Source organism: Felis catus, chromosome B4 (genome assembly GCF_018350175.1).
Source record: "Felis catus isolate Fca126 chromosome B4, F.catus_Fca126_mat1.0, whole genome shotgun sequence".
NCBI classification, from domain to species: domain Eukaryota; kingdom Metazoa; phylum Chordata; class Mammalia; order Carnivora; family Felidae; genus Felis; species Felis catus.
The window spans coordinates 64233118-64260118 of NC_058374.1; the positions used below are offsets into that span (position 1 = coordinate 64233118).

General features: G+C 39.2%; 1 protein-coding gene across 3 annotated transcripts; it reads left to right on the plus strand.

Moving 5' to 3' along the window:
- Positions 1-474: 474 nt before the first annotated feature.
- Positions 475-27001, plus strand: RESF1 (retroelement silencing factor 1). Of its 3 annotated transcripts, none has more exons than XM_023256904.2 (6): positions 475-629; positions 1913-2008; positions 3676-3876; positions 17287-22354; positions 23733-23816; positions 26276-27001. In XM_023256904.2, the coding sequence occupies exons 4-6, from the start codon at positions 17344-17346 to the stop codon at positions 26440-26442; spliced, it is 5262 nt and encodes a 1753-aa protein (XP_023112672.2). In that variant the 5' UTR covers positions 475-629; positions 1913-2008; positions 3676-3876; positions 17287-17343; the 3' UTR covers positions 26443-27001. The 3 variants fall into 3 exon arrangements, with proteins under 3 accessions (XP_023112672.2, XP_023112673.2, XP_023112674.2); XM_023256905.2 differs by lacking the exon at positions 475-629 and adding an exon at positions 1008-1453; XM_023256906.2 differs by lacking the exons at positions 475-629; positions 1913-2008 and adding an exon at positions 2927-2988.

The following is a 27001-nucleotide window of genomic DNA, read 5'->3' on the forward strand; positions in this document are numbered from 1 at the left end:
GGTACGGATGTCTAACTGCAGATATCCTGTTTGTCAACTGGTGGAAGTGCAAGCCCTGCAAGTGAGGCGTTACGGAACTGAAGATAGGGTGGGGGTGTGTTATTAAGCTAAGCAGGGGTCTTTCACACTTTGTGTGCTTTCTTTCACATGCTTTATGGAAAGTTTGCCAACCCCATTCTCTACATCATTGGTTCTGAGACCAGCTGCAACAGCCTATCCTGGGAACTTGTTAGAAATCTACATTTTCAGTCCACTTTAGCCCTACTGAATTGGTTTTGCAGGTGGTGCTCTTCAATCCTTTGGACGATTCCGACGCAAGTGAAACGTAAAGTACCACTGATAGAGACGTTTATCTCCATAGGACAAGTAAACCTGCCTTTGCAAATCTCGCCGCCAGGGACTGGAGGGCGGGGCTGGCCACAGCCGTTGTATACGTGTGGCACTAGGACCCGGGCGGCGCAGGGCTAACCGCTGCCGCTCACGGCCGGGGGCGGGGCCTAGCTGTTCGGGGAGCCTGGGCCTCGCTGATCGACCCGCCCCTGAAGGCGGACCGAGTTGACTTAAACTCAGGGGCCCGGGAGGCCCAGAGCGTCCTCCCCGCTTACCCGCGCTGGGCTCGGCGCCCGTCGGTAAGTGTGGGGCCTGGGAGCCCGCTGCCCCTCGCTCTCCTCAGGTCCCAGGCGCGGTGCTGGCCGTCAGGAGCCCAGGCGCCCGCGGGCAGGCGCCGCGCGCGAGGCGGCGGGCGCTTTTGTTCTGGGGCGAGGACGGAGTCTCGGGGTCGCGGGAGCTCGGGCGTCTCCGGGCCTCGGCCCCGCGACTCGCGCGCCCCACCGCGTGCCGGCCCCTTCGCTCGTGGCCCTGCCTGCCGCGCGGGGCCGGCCGGGGCCAGCCGCGGACGCCCAGCCCGAGCCGGAGGGCGGCGCCTCCTGGGTGTTTTCTTTAAATTGCCTCACTCCTTGCGGTGGAGGTCGGGGTGGAGAGAGCGAGTACGCATTTTGTTGAACTACGAGGTGGTGGGTGTGAGAGTACCTTATGTTGTTAATTATTTCCTGTCGGTGGCGTGGAAAAAAAAAAAATCTTTGTTTTGCGTTTACGGTTTCTCGAGCGTTGCCTTCCTCCCCACCTCCATTATGCTGACCCTCCCGAAACAGAATTGCTCGGCTTGTATCTCCAAGTGGCCCGCGAACGCCTCTGTTCCGCAGATGCTTTCTGTTCCTCAGCAGTAGTTAGTTCCTCGAGGCATTTTTAAATGCACAAATGCATACCGATTTTAGGTGTTTTCGAGGGAGGCGAATGCTCTAAGCAAATGTCCTTAGGATCTTGAGTTCAGCAGCAACCTTTTGAGGAGAATCGTTTCAGTGAAAACAATTTATTTGTAATACTTTAAGGAGCCTACCTTCAAAATAAAGAGAACAGCCCATGATACGAGTCAGCTTGGGGTGCATTTGAATAGGTGGGTCGCAGAGCTTCTTTGGGGACTTTTCTGCTTGTAAATTGTATGTTTTAGTCATTGTTAGCATTCACGAATGTTAAGGTTTTAGTTACGTTTCCCCCTGTACAGTCGGATTCTCTTACTGTTCTAGTGAGGAAAGCTGGTAAGATAAAGTATTTCTGTTTTGGAATGGTAGGGCAGTAGTGATCCTGGAGGACCAACTTGAATTCTAACTTAAACAGTGAATGGTATTTTAGGCCACACCTAGTTTCTATTTGTTACTTTCCACACCTAATGAGAATTCTGTAAACTTAGTATGTTTTTGGTGCAACCTTAAAGGAACACAGTTTGGCACAGCAATGTCCTATCTAGCAAACAGAATAGCATGTGCTTTTATCATAAAGTAAGTTTCATATGAATAAAAAAATGCAGTTCATATTAAATTATCACTAATTATAAAATGTTTCTTGCTCTTCCTAGGACCAAAGAAGTATAATAAACACTGTGTGAAGGGGGACTGACATGCTTGGAGGGAAATGGGAACATAGTAGTAAAAGACTAACATTGTACTTAAAAGTAAGTATGTTACCTCCAAGTAGCCTGCTCTAATTTATTATGGAATTAAATTGTTAATTAAACGAATCAGCGTTGGTTAAATATTAAACAGTCGGGCACAATGGATTTGATGGCAGAGCTTGAGGAGAAATATATGGTTGACATAGCATAGAGAATTTAGTTGTTAGTCTTTGCAAGAAAGAGTAGATTATGGGAGGTGACTGGTTCAGGTTACTCAGGCAGAGGTCTACTTAGGATTGCTCTATTTTTTAGAATTTTTGTAAGTTTATTTTATTTTATTTTTTTGTTTTTGAGAGAGAGAAAGAGAGGGAGACCGAGATCCCAAGCAGGCTCCTTGCTGTCAGTGCAGAGCCCGACGTGGGGCTTGATCTCACAAACCACGAGATCATGACCTGAGCCAAAATCAAGAGTTGGAAGCTTAACCGGCTGAGCCACCCAGGTGCCCCAAATTATATGAGTTTTAGTCATACAACACATGTGGGACAGCCCCTGTCTGTGAGTGGTAAGAGCTCAGTAAATTTTAGTTGTTGTCCTGTAGAGGAAAGATATTTTATGGCCTCAGACAGCATTGTATCTAATAGGAAATTCAGTTTGCTCCTTTAAGGTCTAAGTTTATCAGCTCTACGTTAATCAGTTTTGTGTTGATTAAACCCTTTACTATAGATCCTGTTGTAGGTTATGTTTCTGCAGGGAAGTACTAGACACAACTCTGGTTTTTACCTCTAGGCTTAATTTGAAATCAAGAATATCTCCATTAAATTCTCCTTTAAAAAAATATTTTTTTTTTTGAATGTTTTATTTTTGACAGAGACAGAGACAGAGCATGAGCCGGGGAGGGGCAGAGAGAGAGGGAGACACAGAATCCGAAATAGGCTCCAGGCTCTGACCTGTCAGCACAGAGCCCAACAGGGCTTGAACTCACAGACTGCGAGATCATGACCTGGACTGAGGTCGGCCGCTCAACCGACTGAGCTACCCAGGTGCCCCTCTGTTAAATTCTTAATTCAGGGCATATTTGCCCCAGAGCCTCGTTTTTCCATATTACTGTGTGATCTACAGGACTCCCTTACCATTTAGGTTATCGATGTCTTGTATAAATAGGAACCTAAATGTTTAGGGAATTGATCTTGTTGTTTGAAAAGGTATTTATAAAGGTGAATTTCAAAGGTTTTGTGTGTGTGTAAGCAGGCCTTCTCCACCCTCCTGCCCCATCCCTCCCATTGAAACAGACATGGAAAGCATTCAATTTGAGATAAAGAGACAACGTTTACCAACTCTGTCTCTAGAATGCAAGTTAAAATTTACTTTGTAATAAGTCTTGTAAAGAAAGAACTAACTGGGGACTTTGAGAAATTCTAAATGCTTTGTTGGGAGGCAGCATTGTAGTGTGTATATTCTTGAGATCCTAAGTGTGCTTGTAAATTGAAGGGCAGTGTTAGAGGCTGGCCTCTTGAGGTAAATGTCGTGAGACATTTGCTCATAGTTCTAATGACTGCAAAGATTTAATGACAATCACTAAGATTCTCCTGAGATGTATTAAATTATATGACTTCACTGTAAATTAAATCTTTAATTTATGGTTAAGATTGCAAAGTATTATAAGAAATTATATTGTGTACCCTATGTTTTAAGAAACAAATCATAAGCAAATTATTATTTTTTTTAAGCCCTAAAAGATAATTTACTGGATCACATCATTAAGAAGTTCAAATAGTTCAACCTTCATGTTTGGCTGGATCCAGTATCTGAATATAAAGAAAGAAAAACTTTAAAGACTTTTGAGACCCTCCATCTTTGAGCTCTGTTCTTCAGCATTGACTCCATTCTCAGGCACACCTTTCTTCCTTGAGTGGCTCTAGCATCTCCAGGTATGTATCCAATCAGCTTGAACTTAGGCCTTTTGTATGGTTGCTCTACCAAAAGTCTATAATTTCATTGGCTTTCATTGGGTCATGTACCCATGTCGGTGCTATTGACAGGGAAATAACTATGTTTGGTTTTTAAACCACAGTTTAGGGATATAATTCATATGCCGTATTTATAAAATTCAGTTTGTCCATTTACAGTGTACAGTGTTGTTTTTTTTTTAATTGTGGAGAGAGTGTGCCCTTGTGTGTCTGCGAGAGTGGGGCAGAGGGAGAGGGAGAGAGCATCTTTAGCAGGCTCTACTACTTGCTTGGAGCCAGATGTACGGGGCTTGATCCCAAGACCCTGGTAACTTAACCAATCAGGAGTCAAGACACGTGACCAACTGAGCCACTCAGGCACCCACTACAGTGTACAGTGGTTTTAAGTTATGTTCACGTGGTGTGCAACCATCATTGCATTAAATTAGAACAGTTTCTTTACTCCCAAAACAATCTCCATGCTCATTAATGGTGTTGATCCTGAAGGTGATGAATCTGCACAGCAACCAAAAAGGTTTATTTAGACCCTTAGGGATTGCAATCTGAGACACACAGAGTTGACAAAATCCAAAGTAAAGTGCTGCGACAAGTGGGGAAGTACAAGCTTACATAAGCAGAAGGCACAAGGTTACATAATTTGTTTTGGATGAATAAATGATTGGTTGATGGGTGCTAGCAGAGTTGAAACTAACTATAATACGTGTTTGGCTATTTGTAGGCTTTGGCTATTTAGCCACAGTAGGACGATGCATTCCAGGAGGTGGTCCAGTTGTAACTGACAAAAGTCAGAACTTTGTGATGTTTTGAAAATTAAAACTGGGAAAAAAAATTAAAACTGGAGACAAGCCTCGACCCTACTTTCGATATTCATCTGACTCTATTTAGAGTGACTCTCTTAGCAATGCTCACTCTGTTTCAGAATCTTCTTTCACAGATCACTCCCCCTTTTCCCCAACCCAAACATTCCCAGGCAACTATTAATCTAGTTTCTGTCTCTAGATGTGTGTACATTTCGTACAGATGGATTAATATGTGATCTTTTATGACGTCTCTCACCTAGCATTTTGTTTTCAAGGTTTATCTGTGTCCTTCACTGCTTTTTATTGTCAAGTAATAGTCCATTGCATGGATATGCCACATTTTGTTTATCCTTTAATCAGTTAGCAGACATTTGGATTGTTACCACTTTTTAGCTACTGTGAATAATACCCCTGTGAGCGTTCATGTGCAGGTGTTTGTGTAGACATACATTTTTTTTTTTAATTTTTTTTTTTAACATTTTGATTTATTTTTGAGACATGGAGAGACAGAGCATGAACAGGGGATGGTCAGAGAGAGGGAGACATAGAATCCGAAATAGGCTCCAGGCTCCGAGCTGTCAGCACAGAGCCCGACACGGGGCTTGAACTCACGGACTGTGAGATCGTGACCTGAGCCGAAGTCGGCCGCTTAACCGACTGAGCCACCCAGGCGCCCCTAGACATACATTTTTAATTCCTTTGGGTATGTACCTAGGAATAGAATTGCTCCATCATATAACTACTTGGTCTTTTGAGAAACTGCCAGAGTGTTATTCAGAGTATTTATATAGATTTAGATTTAGATTCTCAGCAGCAAGGCATAAGAGTTCCAGTATGTCCACATCCAGGGCAAACACTTGTCTTTTTGTGGTATGCTACTGTGGATTTTTTTTTTTTTTTTTTTTTTGCGTTTTTAAATGTATATTTATTTTTTAAAGATTTTTAAAAATACTCATTTTTGAGAGAGAGCATGAGTTGGGGAGGGGCAGAGAGACAGACAGACACAGAATCCAAAACAGGCTCCTGGCTCCGAGCTGTCAACGCAGGGCTTGAACCCACGAACCTGGAGATCATGACCTGAGCTGAAGTCAAATGCTCCACCCACTGAGCCATACAGATGCCCCTGCAACACCGTATTTTTGATTGCATTCTCCTGATGGTTAATGATGTTAAACATCTTTTCATGTGCATATTGACTATATATCTTTGGAAAAACTTTCAATTTGAGTTGTCTTTGTATTGTTGAGTTGCAAGAGTCCTTTTTTGAATTCTAGTTCCTTATTGTAAATGTGAGGGTTTATTTTTGGATTCTGTTCCACTGATCAGTGTCTATCCTGTATCAGTGCCACATGGTTTTGTTATCATAGTTTTGTAGTAAGTCTTGAAGTTGGAAAGTGTAAGTCCTCCAACTTTACTCTTTTCAAAATGAATTTCAGGATCAGGTTCTCAATTTCTAGAAAGAAGACATCTGGGATTTTGGTAAGGGTTGTACTGACTCTGTAGATGAATTTGGGTGGTGTTTCTACTTTAACAGTATTAAATCCTTTAATCCATCGAATGTGGGATGTTATCCCTTTTTTTTAGGTCTTTAATTTTCTCTTCTCCCCTCCCCTCCCCTCCCCTCCCCTCCCCTCCCCTCGCCTCCCCTTTTCTTTTCTATCTCTGCATTCAGCATGGGGCTCGCTCTAATTCGAAACCCTGAGGTCAAGAGTTGCATGCTCTTCCACCTGAGCCAGCCAGGTGCCCTTGGTCTTTAATTTCTTACAGCAATGTTTTATAAATTTTTCACTTTTGTTAAACTTATTCAAAGTGTTTGATTCTTTTTAATGTTACTGTAGTGAGATTGATTTCCAGATTAAGTGTTGTTTAGAAATACATTTGGCTTCTGTATACTGAGCTTGTAGTAGGCAACTGAGCTAAACTAGTTAATTAATTGTTAGGTTTTAGTGGGTTCCTTAAAAGTTTTCTATATACAAGATCATGTCATCTGCAAGTAGAGATAGTTTTACTTCTTCTTTTCCAATCTGGATGTCTTTTATTTCTTTCTTTTCTTTCTTTTTTCTGAACTGCCATGGCTAGAACCTCTAGTACAATATGGATTAGAAGTAGCAAGAACAGGCATCTCTGTTTTTTCCCTGATTTCTTAGAGGATAAACATTCAGTCTTTAACTATTATGATGTAAGCTGTGGGTTTTTTGCAGATGCCTTTTATCAAATCAAAGAAGTTCCCTTCTTTTTCTAGTTTGAGTGTTTTTACCATGAAAAAGAGTTGGATTTGAAGATGCATTTAATTTCCATCCTGTTAGGTCCTTCTTCTGAATCTACTGAGATGATCATGTGGTTTTTGTCCTTTATTGTATTGATATTTGATATCACATTGATTTTTTTATTATTATTTTTTTATTATTTTTTAAATCTTTTTTTAATGTTTATTTATTTTTGAGACAGAGAGAGATAGAGCATGAACAGGGGAGGGGCAGAGAGAGAGGGAGACACAGAATTGGAAGCAGGCTCCAGGCTCTGAGCCATCAGCCCAGAGCCCGACGCGGGGCTCGAACTCAACAGACGGCGAGATCGAGACCTGAGCTGAAGTCGGATGCTTAACCGACTGAGCCACCCAGGCGCCCCTAACATTGATTTTTTTAAATCAACCTTGCATTTCAGGGATAAGTCCCACTTTGTTATGGTATATAATTATTTTTATATGCTGCTGTGTTTGGTTTGCTAGTTCTTTTTTGAGGATTTTTGCATCCATATTCATAACAGATTGGTCTGTAGTTGTATTGTGATTTCTTTTCTGGTTTTGCTATGGAGTTATCTTGGCCTCTTAGAATTAACTTGGGAAGTATTCCCTCTTTTGTGTTTTAAAAAAGTTTGTAGAATTGGTTTATAATATTTATGGTTTTGGTATGATTGTCCAGAGTGCCATTTGGGCCTAACCATTTCTTTTTGGGTAATCTTCTGGTTACTAATTCAATCTCTTCATAGGCCTAGTTAGATTTTCTGTATCTCAAGTCAGTTTCAGTCAGTGTCTTTTGGAGTTTTTGGGGTTTCTTCACTGAATTCCACTGTATGTGTGTGGAACAACAACAAGCAACAACAAGCAGTTCTCTGGGGACACCAGCTGGGTCTCCTACAATTCTGACACTATATACCTGGGGGGTAGCATCAGATTCTACAGGTTGAGGGCTTAGTCCCACAAGACTGCCTTCATCCATACTTGAGACACCAATCACAAACCCAGGTTATTCCCTGTGCTTCTGACGAACAGGTTACGGATTGGAGGTTTTTATAACTCCCCTCCTTGGACTTGAGATATGAGTCGCAAGTCTAGATTGTTTGTTGCCTGTACTTGTGTCTAACTGGCTATTGAATGGAAGTTTCCCCAACCCCTTCGTTGGAATCTATTAATTTGGTAGAGAGGCTAATGAAACTCGGAGAATCATTTTACTTACTAGGTTACTGGTTTATTGCAAAGGAATTTAAAGGATATGAATCAACAGTCTAGAAGAGCTGGTAGAATGAGGTATGTAGGAAGTTGTGTGGAACTTCTGTGCTCCCTCTGGGCATGCCAAAGTCCCCAAATCTTCATGTGTTCACAAACCCAGAAGCCCTCTGAATCCTGTCCTTTTGAGTTTTTATAGAGGCTTTATTACACAGTCATGACTGATTAAAAACATTAGCCATTGATTTAACCTCCAACTCTCCATCCCTCCCTGGAGGTGGGGGAGGGCTAAAAGATCCAACCCCCTATTCACATGGATGGTTCTCCTGCCCGCCCCCACCTTTTGGTGCAGTCTAAAAGTCACCTCATTAACCTAACAAAAGGCACCTTTTTTCACTCAACACTTGGGAAAACCTCAGGATTTTAGAAATTCTGTGTGAGAAATAGGGACAAAGATCAAATATATATTTCTTTGTATAAATTACAATATCACAGGGAGCTTGTTCTTTCAGATTATCGAATATATTGGCATGTGGTTGTTCATAGTATTCTCTTTTTGTTTTCAATGAAAGGTTGGTAGTAGTGTCTCTATTTCCTGATTTTAGTAATTTGAGTAATTTTGAGTAATTTTTTTTTGGTCAGTTTAGGTAAAGGTTTATTAGTTTTGTTGATCTTTTCAAGGACCCAAGTTGTGGTTTTGTTCCTTTTCTCTATATCCTCATGGCTAAAGTTTATGACAGCAAAGGATATAATATAGGACTAACAGAAAAGAGATGCATAGGCAAAGTCTGTGAAGGTGAGGCACATGCTTCCAGGTTCTTCCATGAGTACTGAATGGGCGTGCCATCTCTAGCTACAGTCAGCAGGGACAGATCAAGTCAGGAAGCTTTTATATACATTAGAAATTCTTAAAAAAAATTTTTTTTTAAATTTATTTTTGAGAAAGTGTGAGTGGGGGAGGGGCAGAGAGAGAGAGAGAGAGGGAAACACAGAATCGGAAACGGGTTCCAGGCTCTGAGCTGTCTGTCAGCACAGAGCCTGACGTAGGGCTTGAACATGAACAGCGAGATCATGACCTGAGCCACCCCAGCGCCCCAGAAATCTTTTTTTAATGTTTATTTTTGAGCGCACTAGTGTGAGTCGAGGAGGGGCAGAGAGAGGGAGACAGGAACCCAAGTTGATATCATAGAGCCTGACGTTGGTCTCACTAATCACGAGAGCTGAGCCGAAACCTAGAGTCACATGTAACCAGTCACATTTAACCGACTGAGCCACTCAGGCGCCCTACCTCTCATACGTTAGAAATTCTTTAGGATCCTGAAGAATATTTATGTAGGTTATATCAAATCTTCTGCATTTAGTTTCTTGCCATGTGTTATTTTAGTTGAAGTAGTTGAGGGTGTTTATTGGAGGTCAGAAATTTATCTCAAGTAGGTCACTTTCATTATGGCCATAAAGATTCACTGCCACAACTTCTGTTGGTTTTTACATTTTCCTTCCACATGACCATGCTACTATACAAGGTGTTGTGGGTAAGGTGGCTTAGAGCATGGAAGTGATGAGTTCACAGTTGAGTGATTGCCATTCCTTCTCACCCACCATAACTTGCAGAGGTCCTCTATGCTAGTTGGAGAAGGAAGACCATAGACCTAGGGGATAAGGGTTGGAGGAGTAGGCAGAAACTAGTAATCTAATTTACCTCAGGCTTGTAGCTGCCTACTACTCTTAGTCAACATACTGCTGGCCAGTGGAAGATCTTAATCTTAAGGACTCTTAGAAACCCTCAGCAGTTGCTAATTTGGGGGGAATGAATGCACTTGGGAGTGGTGTCCTTTGGGCCAAGACTCGTGTAATTTATTCTGTTAGTCATGATTTCCATTGGTTTCCTGAATGAGGGAAAGCAGAATTCTCTTGTCTGTATCTTCTAGACTACAGTTACGGTTCTGAATTTAACTGGATCTGTCATCCCCTACCTGACCCTGATAATAAGAAAGTAGATTCTATCCTATAGGTCTCTTCTGGTACTTCAGGTCCCCTTGTGTCATTAGTCTTAACCTTTAGTTTTATAAAACCTGGATCTTAATGGGATGCCAACAAAATGCCTGTGTTAATATTCTTACACTCCTCCAAACAAAACCTGGTACAACCAGAGTAAACACTAGAGTATGGTCTATAATGACGAAGGTAACTAACTGGGTGTAACAGTTTTCAGATTTCTCTTCAAGGCAGTTGAGCCTGCTTTTATGGCAACTGTTTGGTTCTGTTCAAAGAGTTTATCCATCTCAAGAGGCACAGAATTGGCTCATTCCTGCTGTAATAGTGGTATTTATTCTCCTAATACACTTTGTACTCCAACAGCATATTGCATCTTAGGTAGCTTATGCTGGCAAACTACTCCTCTGTATTTGAGGCACTTGTCAGGAATTTCTAGATATTTGAGACCACCACCCCTCTAATGAATCTTGTTTGCTTAAGGTGGTGGGTACCTGGAGGGTTCTAAAATGAGTTTCTAGGCAGAACTCCCAGGAGGGATAACTGACTTTTTCATGTGTGCTCTCTGATATTTAATTCCCATTTTAGGGAATAGTACAACTCTAAAGTTAGTTTGAAATTTGTCTCTGACCTCTGCTCTGGAGACATAAGCGTAAACTTTCTAGCCTGAATGATAGATGCATTGCTCTGAACTTCCTACTGGCCAGTCATGATGGGGTATGTGTGATTGCCAGCATCCCATGCTCTGCTTAGATTAATCAGTGAGCAAAATTAGAGCAATTTATTTCCCACTCCCTTGTCCTTCCAGAGAGAAAGCCATGTGACTCTTATTGGTGAGCCTGGATGATACCTGGGACGTTACATGGCTCCGTATGGGGAGCTTGTGGCCTGACCTCCACAAACGGCCTGATCATTCTGGCAGGGGTCAGGGTCAAGTCACTCTTTTCCAGTGTTGCCTAAGAAGAAGTACAGTTCGTTAGGGTATTTGATTGAGTGTCCTGTGCTTCTGAATAGAATTTGTAGCAGGACACATGTAGGGTGGAGGGTAGAGATGTAGGGGGCAACTTCTCCATTGTACTCTGATGACCTTTGTCTATTCATGGGCCAAATAGGCAAAGTCTAATCTCTGTCTGACTCCTACCTTGGCAGGACACCCAGTAGGCCCTTCTGGAACAAAAGTTGATAAGAACCCTTGTGAGAAATAGCCACAGGCATGTTTTTTTTTTTCCTGTTGAGCACAGGACTTTACCACCTCCCTTATCCTTGGGTTATATAGTCGCCAGCTATAAAATGGCTGCAGTTTAGAGTTGGCTTTTTGGCAACCTGTGTTCTCAAACACCTTGGGATCACCCTCTGGGAATAGGGACACTGATGTTATTTTTTTCTGTGTGGGTAAGTAATAAATTTGTATGTGAAGTTATATTCTTGTCTCCTTTCTGTCTCTGGCAATGTGGACAGCTGTGATAGTGGGATTTCTATCTAGCCTTGCTAGCCTTGCACTATTGCCTGGCTTCATTCATTTGTTGTAACAGTTACTTGTGATCATGTATTTAAAGCATTCAGTGCAGTTCTTAACATATGGTAAACTTTCAAATGATAGCTGTTATTTATAGAATTGTATTATAAATAATGCAAAATTTAGAATATTCTTGAAAGCCTAATTCAAGGATTGATAGCCTAATTTCTTCTATGACTAAGGATACGAACAGCCAGAGCTAGAATAATAGGTTGAGAAAATCATGATACTTTTCGAATTTCTGAAAAGTGCATTTTACATTGAAGTGTTGGTATTGATGGTTTTGTTGATGTTACAGAAACATCTATAGCTTTTGCTAACGTAAATCAGTTTTTCAGTGGAAAATAGTGGCTTTCCTCGTTTTGACCACATCAGCTGACACTCCAAATAAACTTTGGTTTGTGGAACACATTAGATGTCAAACTTAAGCCATAAGGGAAAGTTTCACTTTAAAATACCAGAATGGGGGGGAGGGGCGCCTGAGTGGCTCAGTCTGTGGAGCATCTGACTTCAGCTCAGGTCATCATCTCATGGTCCGTGAGTTCAAGCCCTGCATCAGGCTCTGTGCTGACAGCTCGGAGCCTGAAGCCTGCTTCGGATTCTGTGTCTCCCTCTCTCTGCCCCTCCCCTGCTTATGCGCGCGCGCTCTCTCTCTCTCTCTCTCTCTCTCTCTCTCTCTCTCAAGAATAAACAACATTAAAAAATTTAAAAAAATAAAATAAATAAAATAAAATAAAATAAAATACCAGAATGGGGGGGCGCATGGGTGGCCCAATTGGTTAGGTGACCGACTTTGGCTCAGGTCATGATCTTGCGGTTCGTGGGTCAAGCTCCGTGTCAGGTTCTGTGCTGAACGGTTGCTCAGAGCCTGGAGCCTGCTTCAGATTCTGTGTTTCCTTCTCTCTCTGCCCCTCCCCTGCTTGTGCTCTGTCTCATTCTTGTCTCTCAAAAATGAATACATGTTAAAAAATTAAAAAAAAAATACCAGAAGTCTGGGTTTTATGTTTTTTTCAGGTATAAGAAGAGTATTTAATATATTTTTTAAGAAGTTCTATATTTTTGAAGTATTGAAATCATGTGATGTTTATGGCTGACACGAATCTGAAGGGAGAAGTGGGGACTTTTTCCCATCTGGAAGTTTAAATAGGGACTTCTTTTTAACTTGGTGTTCAGTACTTACAGATTGTGTTTATTCATTTAACAAACGTTTATTGAAGCCTGCTGGACATTGTCTAGGTTTGCATCTTTTGGGCTGCTCTGAGACAGTCTTTTTTTATGCCTATCATCTTGTCTATTAATAGCATTATCTTTCATTTTAATAATGTTCCAGTTTCTTTGACAAATTAACAGTCACCCTTGTATATAAAACAATTCTTGATGTGGCTCTGTTTGTCCTGTTCTATTTCTTACAATTTTATCTGACCTGTAGTAGGTAGATCATAATGTAACCAGTCCGTTTTCATAGAGTTCTGTTCATGGGTGCGTGTGATTGTGTTTAAAATAGATACTAATATTACTATTCTTCCACAAGCTGTGATTTTTAGGTTATTTTTTTACTTTGAAATTTCTGTAATAAGGGTAAAGTAAAAATAAAGTTGCTGGGTTGAAAATTTTTCTTTTTTTAAGTTTATGTTTTGAGAGTGAGTGAGCAGGGGGTGGGGGCAGAGAGAGAGAGAGAGAGGGAGAGAGAGTCCCAAGCAGGCTCTGCAGTGTCAGCGTAGAGCCCAGTGTGGGGCTTGAACTCACTAACAGTGGGATCATGACCTGAGCTGAAGTCAGATGTTTAATTACAGAGCCACCCAGGTGCCCTATTTCTCACAGTTTTAGAGGCTGGAAGTCCAAGATCAGGGTTATGGTTTCTCCTGAGGCCTCTTCCTTCTTGGCTTGTGGTCAGCCTCCTCCTATGTGATGTCACATGGTCTCTCTCCCCCCACCGTGTGCATATGCCTTTCTTATGAGGACAGCGGTTGTTGTCCTGTTGGATTGTGCTCCTATCCTTCTCACCTCATTTAGACTTAATTACCTCCCTTAAAGGCCTGTTTTCAAATATAGTCACACTGGGGATTAGGACCTCAACATTTCAAATTGGTGGGGGGAATAATACAATTTAGTTCATAACAGCATCCCACCCCCAAGTACATACAAGAAGTAAGGGGAATTTATTAGGCATCATTAACTCTAGTAGAAAAACTAGTTTGTATTATGCTTCGGCCTTTATTTATTTTTTTCTTTTTTAAGTAAACTGCTCTTAACATGGGATTTGAACTCACAGCCCCAAGACCAGGAGTTGCATGCTTTAGCAACTGAGCCAGCCAGGTACCCCTAGTCAGTTGTATTATTAATAAGGAGCTTTCCTGAGAGAAGGCATGTGAGGAATATACAGATCTCTCTCTTTTGGGGATTCGTTTTTAATTCAAAAGCATACATACCTTCTTCAATCTTGTTTTTCTTTTTAGTGAAAACACTATGACCCAAGACTTGATAGATGTAAAAGATCTGTAGATTGTTTTGGATTTAAAAAATTTTTTTAAATATTTATTTTTGAGAGAGAGAGAGAGAGAGAGAGACAGATCCTGAGCAGGGGAGGGGCACAGAGAGGCAGAGAGACAGCATCCTAAACAGGCTCCAGGCTCTGAGCTGTCAACACAGAGCCTTACACAGGGCTTGAACTCTCGAACCATGAGAGCATGACCTGAGTGAAGTTGGATGCTTACTCAACTGAGCCACCCAGGTGCCCCTGATTTAGATTGTCTACATAAACTCTGTGAACAGTCAGTTTTATGTTTTCCTTCCCAATTCTTATGCTTTCCAGATCTCTAGTACCATGGCAAAAAGAAGGTAATAGTGGCGTTTTCATTTTATTGTCAATATAAATGTTTGAAGCTGCTATTTATCAAAATTAAGGAAATTTCTATTGTTGGTTTGATATGATTGTTCTTCTAATAAATGGATATTGAATTTTATCAAGAGCTTTTGTACCTGTTGAAAATTTATCATCTGGGGCACCTGAGGGGCTCATTTGGTTGAATGTCCTACTCTTGATTTTGGCTCAGGCCATGATCTCATGGTTTGTGAGTTCAAATCCCATGTTAGGCTCTGCACTGACATTGTGGAGCCTGCTTGGGATTCTCTCTCTCCCTCTCTACCCCTCCCCTGCTTGTGCTTGCTTGCTTTCTCTCTTAGATAAATAAATTATTGTCCTGTGATTACTTTGGTTAATTTTCAAATGACAAACTTTGTATTTTTGAAGTAAAGCCAAGTTTGATCATGATGGGTTATCCTTTCCATAGGTCACCCCATTTGGTTTGCTGGCATTTTGTTTAGGATTTTTTCATTTACATTTCTGAAAGAAATTATTAATTTTCCTTCTTTTCAGCATTTGGATGATAGCCTCAGTGAATGAGCTCTGAAGTGTTCTCTCTTTATCCTTTTTTCTTTTTAATTTTTGTTTTTTTAACATTTATTTATTTTTGAGACAGAGAGCATGAACAGGGGAGGGTCAGAGAAAGAGGGAGACACAGAATCTGAAACAGGCACCAGGCTCTGAGCTGTCAGCACAGAGCCCGATGCGGGGCTCGAACCCATGGACCGCGAGATCATGACCTGAGCCGAAGTCGGCCGCTCAACCGACTGAGCCACCCAGGCGCCCCTGTCCTTTTAAAGAAGCTGTATTGGGATTGTTTTCTTTCATGAATGATTGTTGGAATACTCCAGCAAAGCCATACAGGCCTGGCATTTTCTTTGTGAAAAGATACTTAATTATCAGTGTAAGTTCTTTAAAGAGATAGGGTATTCTTACTGTGTTAGTCCTGGTTATATGTATTTTTCAAAGAATTTGTCTATTACTCCTAAATTTGAAATGTATTGGAATAAATACTTATTATATTAGTGTCTATAGTCTATAGGGTCTAGTGGTAGCCTCTATTCCCAATATTGTGCTTTTAAAGTTTCATGATCGGTATTGTCAGAGGCTTAATGATTTTTATTCTTTTGAAAGAATCAACTTGTGACTAGCTGAATTTCTACATTTTTATTCATTTTATTTCAGTTCATCATCATTTCTTTCCTTGGGTTAACTTATTAGTTTTGTGATAAATACAAAGATTGTTTCTTGGTTATTTATTCATTCATTTATTTATGAATGAATGCATGAGTGAGTGAATATTTTTAAGTAATCTCTACGCCCGGGGGGGGGGGGGGGCTCAAACTCCCTGAGATTGAGTCACAAGCTCTACCGACAGAGCCAACTAGGCACCCCTCCCAGTCTCTTTAACATATTTATTTATGCTCTAAATTAGTGTTATGTGTTACATGAACATGGGGATAGGAGCATGTTATGGACTGAATTGTGTGTCTTCTCCCATTTGTATGTTGAAGCCCTAACGCCTAATGTAACTGTATTTGGAGGTGAGACCTTTATAGGTAATTAAGGTTAAATAAGGTCATAAGGGTGGGGCTCTGATCCAATAGGACTGATGTCATAAGTAGAGGAAAGAGGCACCAGAGAGCCTATGCGCGCTCTCTCTCTCTCTGTAAGTGTAAAGTGTATTCTTTATTTCTCAATTACTTGGCAATTTTCTATTTACTTTGTTTTCTATAATTTCTAGATTGATTCCACTGTAAATTAATCTGAATAATTGAACACTTTGAAAATTGAGATGTGCTTATGGCTCAGCTAGATGGTCATGTTGGTAAAAATTCCATGTGCACTTGGGAAGAATGTATATTCTGCATTTAGGGTGTAGTATTAATATGTTTAAGTGAAGTTGGTTTTATTTTAATTGGTCTTTCCTCATTTACTATGGTTGTAGAATTGACCATTTTTAGATTTGTCAGTAGCTGTGGGTGAGAGTGTAAGTTATTTTAACCTTTTTGGAGGGCAGTTTGTATTGTTCGTGAAGATAATTTTAATGTCCTTTGACACATTGATTTCACTTCTAGGAATTTCCAGAAACATTTAGCCAAAAATGTAAAGTATAAATATAGAATCCTTAGGATACTTTACAAGTGCAAAAACTTTATCTGCCAATAAAGGACTGGTTAAATGGTAATATATACTCAGAAAGTGTATGTTCTGCAGGCAATGAGGATAATATATTTGTAGTGAAATAATAAGGTATCCTAGGTATAGTAATGAAAATGAGGCAAAAAGATGAGGCTTCCTTTATGTATTTGTTTTTTACCTATAAAATTTTCTGTAAGAGGAGGTAACAATAGATACCTCTGGGGAATTAGACAATGGGGATAGACAATAAGGAGTATTTGCCATGTGTTTGAAGTTTTTTGTTTGTTTTGTTTCAGGTAACATGGGTTACTTAGAATAAAGAGCCTGTTAACATCAAAGTAATTGCCACTTAAATGGAGCAAGCAAAATACTATATTGTATAGAATTTCTATAAAACACCCCAGAGATTTTATTGATACTTGCCATGTTTATTGTTAAATCCTTCTTTGCTCTTTTCTTTGTATCTCTTCCCCAAATTAAAGATGAAGTTTTGACTGGTCAGAGGTTTCTGGAATTCTAATAGACCATAGCATTGGTGTTAAGGTAAACTAATTTTCTTGAAGTTTTATGCAGACAAAACAAATTTTTAATGAAAGATCTTTATTTCCTACAGATTCCTGACATTCAAAACAACTGACTTTTAATACTCTGCTACTACATCAAATCAACAATGAATTGGAATGCAAAACCAGAGAATGTCACCTTACCACCACATTATCCTAAAAAGCCATCATCTTTTTTGGAGCAGGCTTTAATAAATACATTTAACACAACATCTCAAAGTTCTTTAAGCTATCCTGGAAGTAACCAAGAAGCATGTATGTTTCTTGGAAATTCAAATCCAGTTTCACAGCCACTGCTAAACATGAGAAATTATACAGCTCCTCAGCAAATCCCTATTTCTGATATACATACCGGGACAGTTGTGGCCTCACAAACGTCAGTAGAAAGAATAACATATGCAAATGTTAAAGGATCCAAACAACTAAATCACAATTTGCAGATGTCTTCAGGCGTTAGCCAAAATGTATGGTTGAACTCACCAATGAAGAATTCTGTGCATTCTCATACAGGGGCAACTGTATCTCATCAAACTAGTTTTGGAACTAATACACCTAATGTACATGCACTACAGAATCAATTTGTAACTTCAGATACCTGTTCTGTGCAACTACAAATGATCCCCTCCAATTCTCCAAGAGTTCCTATAACGTATCAGTGGACCCCAAGACTTAACCCATCTGTATCAGAACGACAGGTTGACTGGGCGCAACAGTATACATCCAGTGGACTGACTTATCCAGATTACAGACCGCTTCCAAAGCAATATAGTTACACATCACGAAGCTCTTTGCAAGATCCTTCCCTTCAGAAACAAAACCCTATGCCATCTGCATCATTGCAAATTAAAAATAGTCACCCTCCAGATCCTCCACAGACTTTACAGTCAAAGCAGACTGCAACTGTACATTCCTATCGATACGCAGTTCCTCAAACTGACAAAAGGCCTCCTCCTCCTTATGACTGTAGATATGCAAGCCAGCCTTTGCAAAGTACTCAGCATGTTATTAAACAGGCTTCTGTGGAAGTTCCTCAGAGTCAAGAAATGCACTTACCTGAAATGAGGAAAGACTTTTCTAGAAGTTTACAACTGCATTGGCAAAACCTTAATGAAAATGTCAGCACAGTTGGAAATTCCTGTAACTTGAAAGTAAATAGCAGTGTCATTCAGCCTTTTAATGAACCTGTTAGATCTTCTGTGGATGGTGTTCAGACTCTTGCTCAAAATAATCAAGATAGGAGAACAGACTCTTGTGATCTAACTTCAAATCAAGTATTGGACACAAGTGTCACAAAAGAAAAGTTAGTGAGGGATATTAAAACATTAGTAGAAATAAAAAAGAAGTTTTCGGAACTTGCAAGGAAAATCAAGATTAATAAAAATCTTTTGATGGCAGCAGGTTGTATTAAAACTACTGATACCTCTTATAGTGAATTAGCTCCAAATTCTGGATTGTCTCTGAAACAAACTGCCCAAATCCGGTCTGGACCACAGGTAACCCTAGTGACTCCAGAGAATAAACCACCAACAGTAATGGAATCTGCAAAAGAAACAAATAGAGCATACAGTACAATGAATTCCAACATTCAGGACCCCAATTGTGGAAATTTTAACCAAGTGAATTCTGTTTTACTAAATTCTGTCTGTTCAGAAAAGTTTCCAATGCCAGACCAGTTACAAGATTTGAAAGTTAGGACTTCTTTAAAGGCATCGACTGTTGAGATTACCCAGGCAACCTTAAATAACACCCAGATTTCATCAGGGAATGTCAATGTTGAACTAAATGTGCCAACAAATTCTGAAACAACTTACGTTCCTCAGTCTGCGTCCTTTGAGGAATATGTTTCAAAATATCCAAATAAAAATACGCTAATTCTCAGTTTACTTACATGTAGAGATAAACCTCAGGAGAAGTTGTTTAAAAATGCTAGTGAAACTATTCAGGGTTCTAAACCACATAGTTATGAAGTTAATCCAAGTACCCAAATCACTGGTAACCAGCTAGATTTGGAAACAGTGGAAGCTCCAAGTACTTGTAACACAAATGCCAAGGTTTTAGATAACTCTTTTTGCCTTGAGCATAAATCCTCAACAAGTGGAATGCCTTCTAAAAGTGACAGTCACTTTTCCATGGAATTGCTAGCAACATGTCTTTCTCTGTGGAAAAAGCAACCTTCAGAACCTACCGAAGAAAAACAGTGTAATGAATCAAGAAAAAATAGAACAGCAGTTGGAGTTTCCAAGCCTGTGGAAACCTGTGAAAAGAGTCCATTTTCAGTTGTGGGAAATTCGCAGAATAAGGTGTTAAACAGCTCACAAGAAACAACTTTGTCAATGGTAGTACAGAATTCTGAGTCTTCAGGCACAACCAACACAAAAGGAACAGAACTTCAGGTGGCTGTAGTGTCACCACTAATTCTTTCAGATGTCAAAACCTTGTCTGTCAAAGGAACAACACCTGAAGCTTTATCTGAAACAATGTATCCAGTTATTAAAGAAGGCAGTGTTTGTAGCTTACAGAATCAGTTGGCAGAAAATACAAGTATTACTGCTGCTTTGAAAGCTAATGTCGATGAACCAGTAGCAGGTGCTACAACAGACACCAAGATGTTCTTACCAATTCAGAAGGAAGAGCAAAACGAGTCAACTAATGCAGCAGACACACCTCATGGCAATCAAGGAAAGCATATCAAATCAGAACCAGATACCCATTATACTGTGAGTGAACAGCAAGCTGCATACAAGCCAAGGAAAAGTGATATTGCTAGTGGTGATATGTTACATATTGAGAATATTTGTTCTCTTGTTGAAGGTGATACGTCTTATAATTCCCAAATAGCGGAGATATTCAACTTGCCGCCTTTGAAAAGAGTTGAGCCACAGAAATCTTCTCTCCCTAAGCAACAGGTGATTAGTAGTGGACAACAAAAAGAACATACAGACAATGTCACTGAAAATAAAGACTTTGGTTTTCAAAGTGATAATTTTTTAAAGTGCACAGATGTTTCACATAAAATAACTGGCCAGGCAGAATCACCTCCACCTCCAGAATCATCTTTGAAGCATGTTAAAGCAAATAGTGGAATTTTAGAGGAAAGTGATTTGGAACATATCACTAAAAAAGAAAGCATGGCTAATGATATGTGTTCATCGGCAGCTATCCAACAGGGCAGTTGCCCTCAGGAAGCTGATGCAGTTTGCAATTACACTGCCCAATATCCTACAAGAAATGAGATTCTTAATGATAAGGCATCCATCTTATACCTACATGATCAGCTGTCAGAACTTTTAAAAGAATTTCCCTATGGCATTGAAGCTGTGAACACACATGAAAGTTCTGTGGCCCAACAAATAACAAGCCAAATCCCAAAAGGTCAAACTTGTGATAAAACTGGTTGTGACTCCAAAGACTCAACAGACCAAATACAAATTACAATATTAAACTCAGAGCAAATGAAAGAATTGTTTCCTGAACATGAAGATCAACTCTGTGAGGTAGACAAGTTGGGAGAACATCAGAAAGAAGAACCTGTAAACAAAGAAGAGGGCCAGTGTGACCCACAAACAGATACAGATGAAAAGAGTCATGATTCTGTAATGGATTCAGAGAAAGATGATGTCCGTTGCTGTGCACTGGGATGGCTATCTATGGTTTATGAAGGAGTACCCCAGTGCCCGTGCAATTCTATCAAGAACTCAGCTTCAGAGAAAGAAGGGGAAGATAAATGTTCTCCTTTGAAGATCAACAGTTGTAAACAAGGAGAGAAAACTGATAGAAATGCCCCTGTTGAATGTAATAGTCCTCTAAATAACAATCCGGAGATTCCTTTGACTTGTCCAGATACAAAAAATCATCTTCCTGAAATAGAAGAAAGCAAAAATGTAAATAAGCCCAAAACAAAACATCACAAATCACTGAGGACAGAACAAGAATTATCAGGTCAGTTTTTATCTAAAGGTGATAAAAAACTAGATTCCTTGCAAAGTCACAAAAGGAAAGGAAAACTGAAGTTTCATGAGATAACTTTTCATAGCAGTAATAAAATGACAAAATTTTCTCAAGAGAGCCTGCACCAGAAGCTCATGGCACAAAACTTACGTCCACTAAAACCAAAGGTGGGTTTTTTGACAAATAAAAATAAAGATCTGTGTATGAAGAATGGTTCTTTGGTACAGTCAGTATCCCCAGAGAAAATAAAATTGAAAGCAGGTGGCTTGAGACAAAAAGTTTTGGAAAAAAGGAAGTTAGATGATGGGGGCATACTTGATTCAAAGATAAAGAGGAAGAAATATGATAAACGAGAGCATAATAAAAACACGGGAGATGGTACATTTAAGTTGTGTAATTTTTTGTCACTTGCAAATGAAAGAGCCAGAGTTAAAGAAAAGACAGTATCAAATGCTAAGTCCTCAGGCTCCAAGGACGTTTCATCCAAAATGAGTAGAGTTCTGACACCGAAGGAGTATTTACAAAGGCAGAAGCACAAAGAAGCGATGGGTAGCAACACATCAAAGAAAAGCCACGTGAGAAATGTAACGTGTGATTCTCAGTACATGAAGTCCAGTAAACTTTCCATGCAAGCAGGGAGTTGTGGGAAATCAAATGAGAGACACAATAGTGTACAGGCTTCTAAAGAATCATTAAATACTTCTTTAAGCCATGCTAAAAACCTCAAATTTCACCATTCTGAGGAGTCTAAAATGTGTATTTCAAGGAATGTTAAAGGGATAGTTGGTGGAAAGCAACTTGATAAAATGTGGATTGATAAAACCAGATTAGACAAAAATTTGAACAGTATAGACAATGAAGTTGAATTCGGCCAAATGTCTCCCCAATCAAAGGATCAAAGGAAACTATATCTGAACAGAGTTGCATTTAAATGCACGGAACGTGAGAGCATTTGTCTCACAAAATTAGATAATTCGCCCATGAAGCTTAATAAAGAGAGGACACCAGAAAATAAACCTCAGAGCTTCTTACCTGTGAAAGATGCCACAGAAAGACCAAACATGCTGGAGTTTAAATTATGTCCAGATGGACTGATTAAGAATACAAATTCTGACGACAACCGGAAGGATCTGCAGCCTTGTCCTAGCAAGGAGCAAGCACCTGTGCAAGGTCTGGTATGATTTTTTTTGATGATGTCTACAACATTGTAAGGCATGGTTTTAAGTTTATCTTCCCCTTACTGTAAATTGTATTCAATTTGTACTTGATGACAAGAGGTGTATGGAATTGTAAGGTTTGCCAAATACAAAGATTTCGTTTTGCACCAAGAAGCCGATATTATGAAAAATGTTTTTGTGCTAAGTTAGAAGAGTGTTAGTTATACATTATTTCAATCTTTAAACAAAAAAATTTTTTTTAATGTTTATTTATTTTTGAGACAGACAGAGCATGAACAGGGGAGGGTCAGAGAGAGGGAGACACAGAATCTGAAACAGGCTCCAGGCTCTGAGCTGTCAGCACAGAGCCCGACGTGGGGCTCGAACTCATGGACTGAAATCATGACCTGAGCCAAAGTCGGCCGCTTAAACGACTGAGCCACCCAGGCGCCCCTCAGTCTTTTGTTGATTCTCATTTGGACTTGTGATTTCAAAGCTCTGTGAATTTGAAGCTTTGGTCTAAATATGAGGAAATAATCATTACATATTTGTGAAAACTTTTTATACATATGGAAATGGTTTGATTTACTATTATCTTTGAAGTAGTTGGTAACTGTGTTATCACGAAAGTTAAAGCACTGTCCTGTAGTCTGCTCTTGAAATGGGAGGGCAACGGAAGCAGTCTTGTCCAGTGTTAAGTTACCAAGGCCAGAAGGAAGCATGACTGTCATTTGGCTGAATGATAGAATTCTCAGTGTAGTGCCAGGAGGGAAGGAGAAAATAGAGGACTAATTATTTGGTAGTCAGGAAACATTTAAGTGTTGTGAATATTACTTATAAAACATTGTGTTGAGAAATTCAGATTGGAAAAGTAAAGGATTTGAATGTCAATCTTTTCTCCTGTGCTCTTCAGATGGTATCTGGGCACAGAAAGTTAACAATGTAAATACAAGGTATATTTTCTTGGAAGGATATAGGGATGTATGGTAAAAATAGACTATAAAATTTATGTTGTAAAGTATTGGTGATTTCACTTGGCCATATAAATGTATCTGAGGCATGGGTGTAACAAGAACATTGGAAGTAGGTGGGGGCAATGGGAGGGGCTTTCTTTGTGTCATGTACCCTTAAATACCTTGGAATTTGTTGGTGTTCAGCCTAAGTGGGAGAAACAATTCCATACTGAAGATAAACTTTTAATGCAACCCATTTTTCATTTATAAGATACTCAGACACTTGAAATGGAAGGATTTTTGAGGCTTCTTAGATTTGCAGTATATGTGAATATATTTAATGCCTTCTAAGATTTATTTTGTGTTTATATGACTTTCCTTCATTAAAGTACTAAAAGATGAATAGCAATTTCTAGAGATCTGAAAATGAATATTTAGTTTCAGGAATAAAAAGTACAAAAGAAGACTGGTTAAGAGGTGTAACTGAGGAGAAAAGGATGCCAGAAGCCAACCAAAAAATAGGTAAAATCCTCATGTATTTAAATTTTTACTCTACGTATTGGGCACTTGGTCACACAGAAGCTGGATTATAGTTATGAAACTATTGTGAAGTTTGATTTTTATCCATATTTTTTGAATGATTCAGTGTATGGTAGGAAGATAATTTCTGATATTTTCTGTCATACTGTGGAGAGGGGAGCAGTGGTCTGTTTCCTGTTAACAAGAAAATATTTCTCCTCTTGATGAGTTAGGTAACTTTTCTGTGCAGGATTATGCAGTAAATACTAGGTTTTGCACATCGTAAGGTTTCCTGAATACTCAACTCCGAGACTATAGTGAGAAAATGGCAGAATAATAAATGAATGAGTATAGGCTATACTTGAGTATAGGCTATACTTCAGTTAAACTTTATTTACCACATTGGGCTAGAGGGTTAGCCATACCCTGTTTGCTAGCTCCTGGGTGGGGTGATTAGCAAGTTTAATTCATTTAATTCTCAAAACCAGGTAGATGAGCATGTCCCCATTTTATCAGTGGGAGGTAAGGTCATTAGAAATTCCATGACTAATAACCAAATAGGGACTTGAACTTTGTCCCCTCTTTTCAAAGTTAATTCAGTGTGGAATTTGAGTTATTTTGATGATAAGAGACTGAGTCTCCTAGTTAAAATTTATTTCTCTTTGTATGGGAGGGATTTAGGCTGAGTGCCAACCAGAAAAACCAGAGCTTTCAGTATCTTACTTAGTGGAATGAATGCACTTTGTTTTTAGGGTTTTGCATTGAGAACTAGAAGCTAGGGTTCAGGAGTTTCATCTTAGTTTTGGTTAATTGAATATGAAAAGACAAGTGTTTAGAACTCATTGAAAATGGGTAGAAGCAGAATTTCACCATGAAAAATAAAGAAGCACATTTCTTAAAAGAGAGGAAGTGATGAAGTGGAAAAGAGAGTTTAAAACAAATATACATAAGCAGGCTTGCAGAAATCGAGTCCTGCACAGTAAAGGTACACATAGGAAAAAACTAAATTGATTTAAAGTCTTAAAGAAGAACTGCACTCTTCGTCAGAACAAGAAAACAGCTGAAACAGGGCAAAATGAATTTTAAAAGTCCTAAGAGTGGAAAGCATACTTTTAAAGTTGGAACACAAGAATTCAAAAGTGAGAAAAATGGAAATGGGCATTGAGATTGGATAAGAAAGGTCCTTGGAAATAGGAGAGATGTTACTCCATAGAGAAGGTAAGAGACATAATTGAAATCTGAATCTGAAAATACTCATAGATGCCTGCACAAATTGACCAGATATAAGCATGAGCTAAATGAGAGACATAAAGACAGCCACAAATAAGATGAGCAATAAACTGAAGTTGAGTAAACATCAGTGCTGAGAATCGTGATAAAAAAAACACAGACTGGGGCACAAGCTCAAGGAGATCTGCAGCAGGGTAAGGAATAGCCAAGATGCGAAGTGTGAGATGAATCACTATGTTGTACCCGAAACTCACATAATATTGTATGTCAGCTATACTTCAATTAAAAAATAAAAGCAAATAATACTTACAATCCAAAAAAAAAAAAGTCTGGAGTTAGAGGAAAAGCGTGAAAGAACAAATACCAAGATGAAGAGGTGGAGAACATGAACCAGCGGGAAATGAGACAAAAAACAAATGTTGCAAACTCCCAAACAGATCAGAGAAACAGTTGAGATAATTATACATCTACATTTGGTAGCAAAGGTTTGAGTGTAGATGGAGCAAGTTGTGAAACTATCAAGTCAAGGTAAGGTACAGAGAAGAGGAAGTAACAGAATCCATTGAAAAATGACTTAGGAACCCATCTCGGATATCAGTGTCATAGAAGAAAGCTAATGAGGATGTACAAGAATTTGAAACTAAGAGGATAGAATGCGTGAGTTCCTAGGCAAAAAAAAGTAAAACAAGACTATTATGCAGAAAGGAATGGCTATAGCAGGAATGAAAACCAAGGGAATTCTATTCTAGGCCAGGGGAATTGGCTACTGAGAAGTACAGCCACATCTAGAAATGCAGGAGGTAGGAAAAGCTGGACCCATCAAAAAGATAGGCTAATATAACACTGAAATGGTCTGACAACAGAAAGCTACAGACATGTCTTAGAATACAAAAACTTTTCCATTCACTGGTTGAAACTGGCTGGTTTGTGCTCTTTATATTGCTAGTTTAGATAGCTGTTAAAAAGGTCACATTTATAATAGTGTGCAAATGATAGAACAAGATAGCTGTGGGATGTGAAGATGGGATGAGAGTAGAAAAGAGTCCCCAAAATAGGCAAGATGTCCTGTGTGTGTAATTTATAATTCTCTAGGTAAAAAGCCATAGTTTGTCCAACTCCTTGTCCTAATTTTATCCCAGAGAAGAGTGCAGGGTTACCCTCTCCATTTTAATTGATTGTATATTGGTCACAAACACTGAATAATAAAGTAAACAAAATTTCTGTTTCCTTAGATGATAATGTTTTGGCTAATACAAGACTCTCCAAGAGAAGCTTCAGTGCAGATGGATTTGAAACACTACAAAATCCAGCAAAAGATTCAAAAGCAATGTTTCAAACCTACAAAAAGATGTATATGGAAAAGAGAAGCAGAAGCCTTGGTAGTAGTCCTTTAAAATAATTTCAAGGCTAATTTTTTTGATGGTTCTGTAATGGGCACCAGGAAGTTTCTGCCAGTTTCTGTTTAGAATATTTTGCTGAAAATGCTCAGAATTGTAAAAAATGTCAAGAGAGTTTGGATACTACATAAGTTTTATACATCTATGAAATCAATTAAGTGGCTTGAGAACCTTGCTTGTGGGTACCAGACATAAGAGATAGATGGTATTTGTCAGCAAAACCGTAAGGTATTGAATTTTGACATTACTGAACAAAGTTTACCATTGTTTATTTTGAAATGCTAACTATCGATCCTGAGGGAGGACTGTTGTTCTCAGTTAAGGACTTGTTTATTTTAGCTGGGACTGTAAATATATTTTTATTTCTAAAGCTTATTAGCAAAACTTATTTTTCAAAAATGCTCACTGTGAACGTCAAAGTATATTCTTAAGTATTTTATACCTAATTGTAAACTTTGTCAGAAGTCTTGTTTTGTACTTGTTAAGCTGAACATAATTTTTGGATAATGTTTAAACATTACTTTTCATACTTGAAATAAACATTTATTTTTTAAAAATATA

Bases quoted from the DNA above. Each gene is read 5' to 3' on its own strand.
- RESF1 (XM_023256904.2), top strand. From the start codon at position 17,344: ATGAATTGGAATGCAAAACCAGAGAATGTCACCTTACCACCACATTAT. The intron at 22,355-23,732 runs GTCTGGTATGAT...ATGAATATTTAG, and splicing joins GGAGCAAGCACCTGTGCAAG to TTTCAGGAATAAAAAGTACA. The intron at 23,817-26,275 runs GTAAAATCCTCA...CTGTTTCCTTAG, and splicing joins AGAAGCCAACCAAAAAATAG to ATGATAATGTTTTGGCTAAT.